We start from the raw sequence: 6,820 nt of genomic DNA, 5'->3' as shown, positions 1-6,820 counted from the left end.
AGCAGGGAGTAGTAACCGTCTTGGACTCTAAACGAAAAGATCCCAAGGAGTATGCGGACATGACTGAAATCCTCAAGAAGTAAGTTAAATCGATCATTATCCACCATATCAGCAACTTTGTTCATTTCCTGATATCAAGTAATTGTTTTCTTTGTCCGGCAGGGTTTGGAGAAAATTCACCAAAACAGTTCCAGGACTGCCGAAGGAGCTGGAATTTAGACACCCGAAAGTAAGTACTATAGTAGCATGTTCCGCGCATCTCCTAGTGATTCAAGCGCTAGTTTCATCAATACCATTTAGCATTCTTGCTTATCAGTTTGATTGACCTCTATTTCTTGTAAAGTGGTTGTGGCAGGAACAAGGGAATGATTTCTGTGGATACTACATCTGCGAGTCCATCCGCCACACGACCTGTGAGCGGGGCGGGTACTCTAACGAACAATATGAAGTATGTAAATAACAACATTCACAATTTTATTTTATTACCATCATTTGTGTTGAGTTTCATTCATTTATATATATATGTATTGACCCCCTTCTTCAAATTAGATGTTTCGGAAGCGGGATGAACTCCTAGCACCAGCTCGCATGCAAGCAATTCAAGAGGAATTGGCGGCATTCTTTCTTGACCACGTGATCCCTGAAGATGGAGAATTCTATGTGGACCCTGAGTCCGTATGATTATATTTGTAAGAGATAATTATTGTATATATGTAGCCGGTAGTGTCAGATAGATATACGAGAACTTGTTGTTCGACCAATCTCTCGAAGAAGGAGAGGTGGTCGATATCACTTCTCTCTATATATATGCATATATGTTCATGACGATCTTCTGTTTCCTTCGTTTGCTTACTAGCTAGCTAGCGTGTCTAGTCCTCTCTATATACGTATGTATAGTACGTAGCGTCGACCAAGCACGGACATAACAGAGGACACTTCTCTCTATTAATTATAACTAGCTAACACAATATATGAAACACCTAAATTAACCCCCCAAAACCCCCAACCCCCCCCCCCTTTCAAAAAAAAACAAAAACCCCAGCCACAGAAGTGCTGACGCGTGGATGCCTATTGGTCCCGGTTGGTGCCACCAACCGGGACCAAAGGGTCTCCTGACTGGGCTCTGCGCACTGCCCACGTGGAGGGCCTTTAGTCCTGGTTCTGGATTGAACCGGGACTAAAGGGGGGAGGTATTAGTACCGACACTTTAGTCCCGATTCCGGAACCGGGACTAAAGGCCCTTACGAACCGGAACTATAGGCCCTTTTTCTACCAGTGCTAGTCTTGCCTCAAAGAATAGCTCATGTATTGATGATGATATTGTTTTCCTGATCATGAGCATTGTTAGGATGCTATCAATAATTGAGAACACCATTGTCGTTGGATAGACCCAACTTATGATTTTTTTTTACTACGGACCCAACATATGAATCAGTGAGAGATGTTTTTGTTGTTATGTTATCGGTAATTTCATATAACTTTTTCATAATTGCCTAGTTCCTTAGACCATGAGAATATTGTATATCAACATACCGTATGGTTACTTTGGGGTTACTGTGGCCCTATTTGGTTCAGCTTTTATCGACAGATTCCTCTGCCGCGCAGTAGAATCTGAACCAAAGGGCGAACCCAGCAGAATCGGATTCCGGAAATCCGCTGCCAAAATCTGAACCAAAAGCGGAAGCAGTCCAGGACGTGCTTTCCAAAATCTGATTCCGCTACGGGCCAAAATCTGAAAAAGCTGTATCAGCTGGTTTGCCAAATGACCTATATCTTTTTCACATTAGATTTTCCACAGCTGTTTTTCCACAACAGATTTTTCACATCTGCTTTTAGAAATTCACAGTCGAACCAAACAGGACCTGAATGTCACTCCGTAACTTGATGTGAATAAAGGTGACTTACGGGTATACTGGAAAAATATGTCTTGATATCGATAGTTCAAGATTGGGATCCTCTCACGGTAGAGAGATACCCTCTAGGACACTTGGTGTTATTGTATCTTTATCGTCTGGTCAGACACTGGTGGTTATGATCACGGGATGGCGGAACACAGACACAAGTAAAGAAAACAAAACCGATAACGAGGATAACCGGTATAGTGATCAAAGTATTGATAACTCCACTAAGTTTTACTCCACTCCTTATATATAACGACGTAAAGTTTCATTTTTTCTAAACTTATGCAATTCTAGTGTACATTGCAACTACATATTAGCACATATATAGAAACTAAACATAAATACGAATGTTCAAGCCAATCACGAATATAGTTTATAAATCAAATTCAGAGTTTACAAACTAAATTATTCAAATATGTACACACTGAATGGTCCAAATGTAGCAAATAACACGTGATAGAACAACTAGGAAGCACTATGACGTTGCCAGTGATGCTCAATAAGATCAATGAGGCCATGGTGGATAGATGCCATCGCAAGGTACTAACCCCATCGAGTAGTTGTGCCCATTGACCGAGTAGTTGCAAGCAGGTTGGCTTCGGAGCAAAGTAGTCTCATGATCTTGGCACGGCCCTCATCTCAACCTCTTCAACTACAATTCAAACGGCTAGGTTCAATCTAAATGGTTCGGTTCAAAAAGAAACGAATGAAAAAACTCATCTAGGTAATTCGTCGAACACTTGTGGTGTGGTAGTGATGCACCAGCCAGCTACCGCCGTTTCAGCCAAACCGGCGGGTGGCGAAGCCTGAAAATGACGTGCAGCGGCATGGAAGCAAGGTCAGGGAGCGGCGGCCTCTAAAGAGGAAGAAAAAGTGAATCAATCCGTCGAATCGGTTATGGCGACGACGACGACATTTCACCTCGATTCCGGCAACGGCGATGGTGGACGAACGGCCTGGGCGTCTGGCAGAACGGCGACGAGGGCCAAGGGAGGCAACGCTGTAGCGACTAGGGCCGGCAAGCGGTCACCGGCGAAGAGGTAGTGGCGGTGGGGAGGGGGGGGATATAAATACGCGAGAGTTATGCTCCAAGTGGTAGCGGCGGAGTAAAAATAGGGGTGGGATTGACGCTGGAGAATAATTTATCCTCCGCTAACGGCTATTGGGGATTGACTAGGTGCGTGCTAGAGGAGGATAAACGAATTTATCCTTCTCTAACACCGGACAAAGGATCGGTTAGAGTTGCCTTAAAAGCATCTCACCACACTCCTCAAAACTCTCACATATCGAGATGGATAGTCCTCACTCGATCGGGCACAGAAAAGCCCGTCCAGCAAGGCTTTTCAAACTTCCCTCATATGTTCGAGCATTCCAAACCTAACTCATATATGGTGAAGAAATGAGGCTGCCCAAACATCCGCAACATCATCTCGACACATTCCGGACCAAATTATCACTTCCCCTTTTTCTCTCTTCATCCCCTCTTAATCACATGCAAAAAAATAAAAAGACGACGTTCAAGTAAATGTAGTGAAGCGAAAACGTAGAGTTACTACAATTACTAGTAGTACGCCAAAACCAGATGGAGGTCAAGTAAATAATTGTAATGAAGTGAAAACGTAGATTTTCCTCTCTTTTACAGCCACAACGATCCACAATTACTAGTAGTATTGCCAATTACATCCTCTCTACGTTTACAGCCACAATAATTGTAATACAAGTCATATATTACAAAAAATATATCAACATAAACTTTAGATGTTCTATTTTCAAATGATATAATTTTTATGTTATATAGTTTATATTAGGGTGATAAAATTGGCAACCTAAGTATACGCGTAGGATTTGTAAACTGAAACGGAGGTAGTAGCAGAAACCAGATGGAGGTCAAGTAATAATAAATGTAATGAAGTGAAAACGTAGATTTTCCTCTCTTTTACAGTCACAACGATCCTCTCGTCCATTGCATTGCACCTGCGCACGCAAACGAAACCAAAATAAAAGACGCGAGGCTACCGGCTGACCCGCGGGGCCCACAGGCGTCGCCCCGTGCCTGACGTGCGGGCCCGCCGAGGGATGGCCCTCCCGTGCCACTGCCACTCTCCCCGAGAGCAGATCCACCCCCGCTACTCGAGCCAATCCCGACCTCCCTGCACTACGCGCACCCAAAACCCTGCCCCCCCACCCGCTGACAGCCATGGCCCACCGCGCCCCCGCCGCGCTCCTCCTCCTGCTCGTCGCCGTCGCCGCCGCCGCGTCGGGGGAGGGGCCGGCGTCGGAGGTGGTGGTTGGGGAGGAGACGGCGGAGGCGGGGATGCTGGGGCAGCTCGCGCGGCTGGAGGCGGTCGCGGAGTCGCTCGCCAGGTCCGTGCGCGCGCTGGAGGCCGCGCTCGCCAGATCCGCGGGCCCGGGGCCGCCCCCGCCCGCGCAGCCGCAGCAGCAGCAGCAGGAGGAGGTGGCGGTCTCCGACGCCGTGGCGGAGGAGGCGCCGGGCGGGGGCGGAGCGGGGCGGCGGGCCCCGCAGGGCGTGGCGGTGACCAAGCGCCGGCCTTTGTGGTCCGAGCGGTTCGTCTTCGCCGCGGCCGTGCGGCTCGGGGACGGCGCGCACGCGGCCGCCCAGGCCGCGCTGCCCTACGAGGACGCCGACGGCCTCACCAAGTACTTCGCCGTCGGCGACTCCCTCGGCCGCGTCTTCGTCTTCTCCGCCGCGGGGGACGCGCTGCTCGAGCTCGGCCTGCCCCCCGGCGAGTCCTCCTCCAGCCCATCCTCCCCGGTGACCGCCCTGCTCGCCTACCTCTCCCCGCGCCGCGCCGACTGCCTGCTCTTCGCGGGCCACGCGGACGGCTCCATCGCGGCGCACCGGCTCACCGAGTCCTCCCCGCACGGCGACGACTGGCTCACCCTCGCCGCGGCCTCCTCGCGGCTCCTCGTGCGCGGCCTCGACGGCGCCCCGGTCCTCCACCTCGAGGCGCACCACGCGGGGCGGTCCCGCTACGTGCTCTCCTGCGACGCCGGCCGCCGCATCCGCGTCTTCACCGAGAACGGCACGCTCTACGGCACCGCCATCGCCTCCTCCACGCCGCTCGCCTTCGTCAAGCAGCGCCTCCTCTTCCTCACCGAGGCCGGCGCCGCCTCGCTCGACCTCCGCTCCATGACCGTCCGGGAGACGCCCTGCGAGGGCCTCGCCGAGGCGCTCAACGGCTCCCGCCCCAGGTCCTACTCCTTCGACCCTTCCGAGCGCTTCAAGGCCTACGGCTTCACCGACGCCGGCGACCTCGTGCACGTCCTGCTCATGGGCGACGTTGCCAACCTCAAGTGCCGGGTCCGGGCCGTCAAGAAGGCGGAGGTCGACAGCCCTGTTGCGATACAGACCATCAAAGGTTACCTCTTGGTGGCCAGCCAGGACAAGATCATGGTGTACAACACCTCGTCTCAGTACTATGGGAGGGTCGGGGCGCCCCGGCCGCTGTTCACCACTGCCATTAGGGACATCAAGGCTGTGTTTGCGGGTTCTAGCGCCGTCATGTCAGCCGCACCAGCTGGGAAACCTCTTATTGCCGCGGACCGTGAGAAGCTCGTCATCTTGGGGCTTGGGGATGGTTACATCGCCATATACCGTTCCAACTTCCCGGTGTACAAGCCGGAGAGCAATGCTGTTGTGTGGAGTGGCCCGGCGCTGCTCTTCCTCCTCTTCTTGATTGGCATCTGGCAAGTCTATGTGAAGAAGAAGGATTCGTTGGGATGGACACCGGAGGAGACGTTTAACACCTCGGTCACAGCTCCTACAGGGAGCATCTTGAATCATCCAGCCAGTGAGCGAGCATTCGCAGACAGCACGACAAGAGCTGCTGATCGAAGCTATGTGGATGGCACGACCAGAGCAAGCGACAGAAGCTATGTGGATGCCACTGCAAGATCTACTGACCGAGGCTATGCTGAGGCTACCAGGGCTGTGGACCTACGCGGCGGGGCGTTGAGAAGTGCTCCGAGAAGGTACGTGTCCCCTACTAGGTATGCAGGGGCAGCCGGTATTCCGTATCGACCTGTTTCGGCCGAGCCCGGGCTTAGAGGAGCCACTCCAGAGCTGAAGTACCGAGGCCCAGGTATGGAGCCCCCTGGTTTCCCCAAGAAAAGGGAGACATTGTTCTCGAACAACCAAGCCGTAGTAGATGATCACGTCGAATGAGGCCGCCGGACTGTCGGTGCAGACAGTCGCCCCTAAATTTTGGTCTGGCTTGAAGTTCCTGCACCTAAGAGGGATATATGCCGCTGATCCACCCGCCTGTTGTTGTAAGTTGTAAAACTCAGGAAATGTTTGTATGGTACGAGTACATTATGGCCATTAGGATATCCGGCTGCAAATGGTGGAATAACATGAAGACTATGGGTTGCATCTGTGCATTTTACAATTAGAGGGACTCCAACCGTCTAAGCATGTTTACTTTGCTTTTCACCTTTAGCAATGTAAGGCAATCACTCTAGTCTCAAGTTTACAATGATCTCCAGCTGTGCTGGGATGCTTGGAGTCCCTCTACTTCTGAAGTGGTTTTCTAAGTAGCAGCATAAGATTCTCTTTTTATGGTAAATAGCAGCATTAGATTCTCTTTTTATGGTAAGTAGCAGCATTAGATTCTCTTTTTATGGTAAGTAGCAGCATTAGATGTCTTAGTTGCATGTGAAGATTTGCCCCAGCATTTAAAGTTTTAAACTAGGAAGAACCAGTAGATTCAGTCAATTACATTAGCATTCTGGTAGCCATAGGCCATATGTTCAATGTTGCTGAAGATGCAGGGACATCTTTTTGTTCTTCTGAGAACTTGCGAAGGATCGATCTGTGCACTCTAAAAAGTTTGGTGCGTCACGTGCTGCATTAGAGCTTCCGTTTCCTGTCACTATCTAATCCCTGTTCTATTTTTTTC

At 50.7% G+C, this 6,820-nt stretch overlaps 1 protein-coding gene across 1 annotated transcript; it reads left to right on the top strand.

Moving 5' to 3' along the window:
- The first annotated feature begins 4,015 nt into the window (after positions 1–4,015).
- On the top strand, positions 4,016–6,435 carry LOC125518652 (uncharacterized membrane protein At1g75140-like). Its single transcript, XM_048683471.1, has one exon. It carries the CDS (start codon positions 4,099–4,101, stop codon positions 6,085–6,087), a length of 1,989 nt encoding a protein of 662 aa, XP_048539428.1. The 5' UTR covers positions 4,016–4,098; the 3' UTR covers positions 6,088–6,435.
- Positions 6,436–6,820: the final 385 nt, after the last annotated feature.

This window comes from Triticum urartu, chromosome 7 (assembly GCF_003073215.2).
Source record: "Triticum urartu cultivar G1812 chromosome 7, Tu2.1, whole genome shotgun sequence".
Taxonomy (NCBI): domain Eukaryota; kingdom Viridiplantae; phylum Streptophyta; class Magnoliopsida; order Poales; family Poaceae; genus Triticum; species Triticum urartu.
The sequence above is the reverse complement of the archived record's forward strand: the minus strand, read 5'-3'. Positions and strand labels throughout refer to the sequence as shown.

Bases quoted from the DNA above. Each gene is read 5' to 3' on its own strand.
- LOC125518652 (XM_048683471.1), top strand. From the start codon at position 4,099: ATGGCCCACCGCGCCCCCGCCGCGCTCCTCCTCCTGCTCGTCGCCGTC.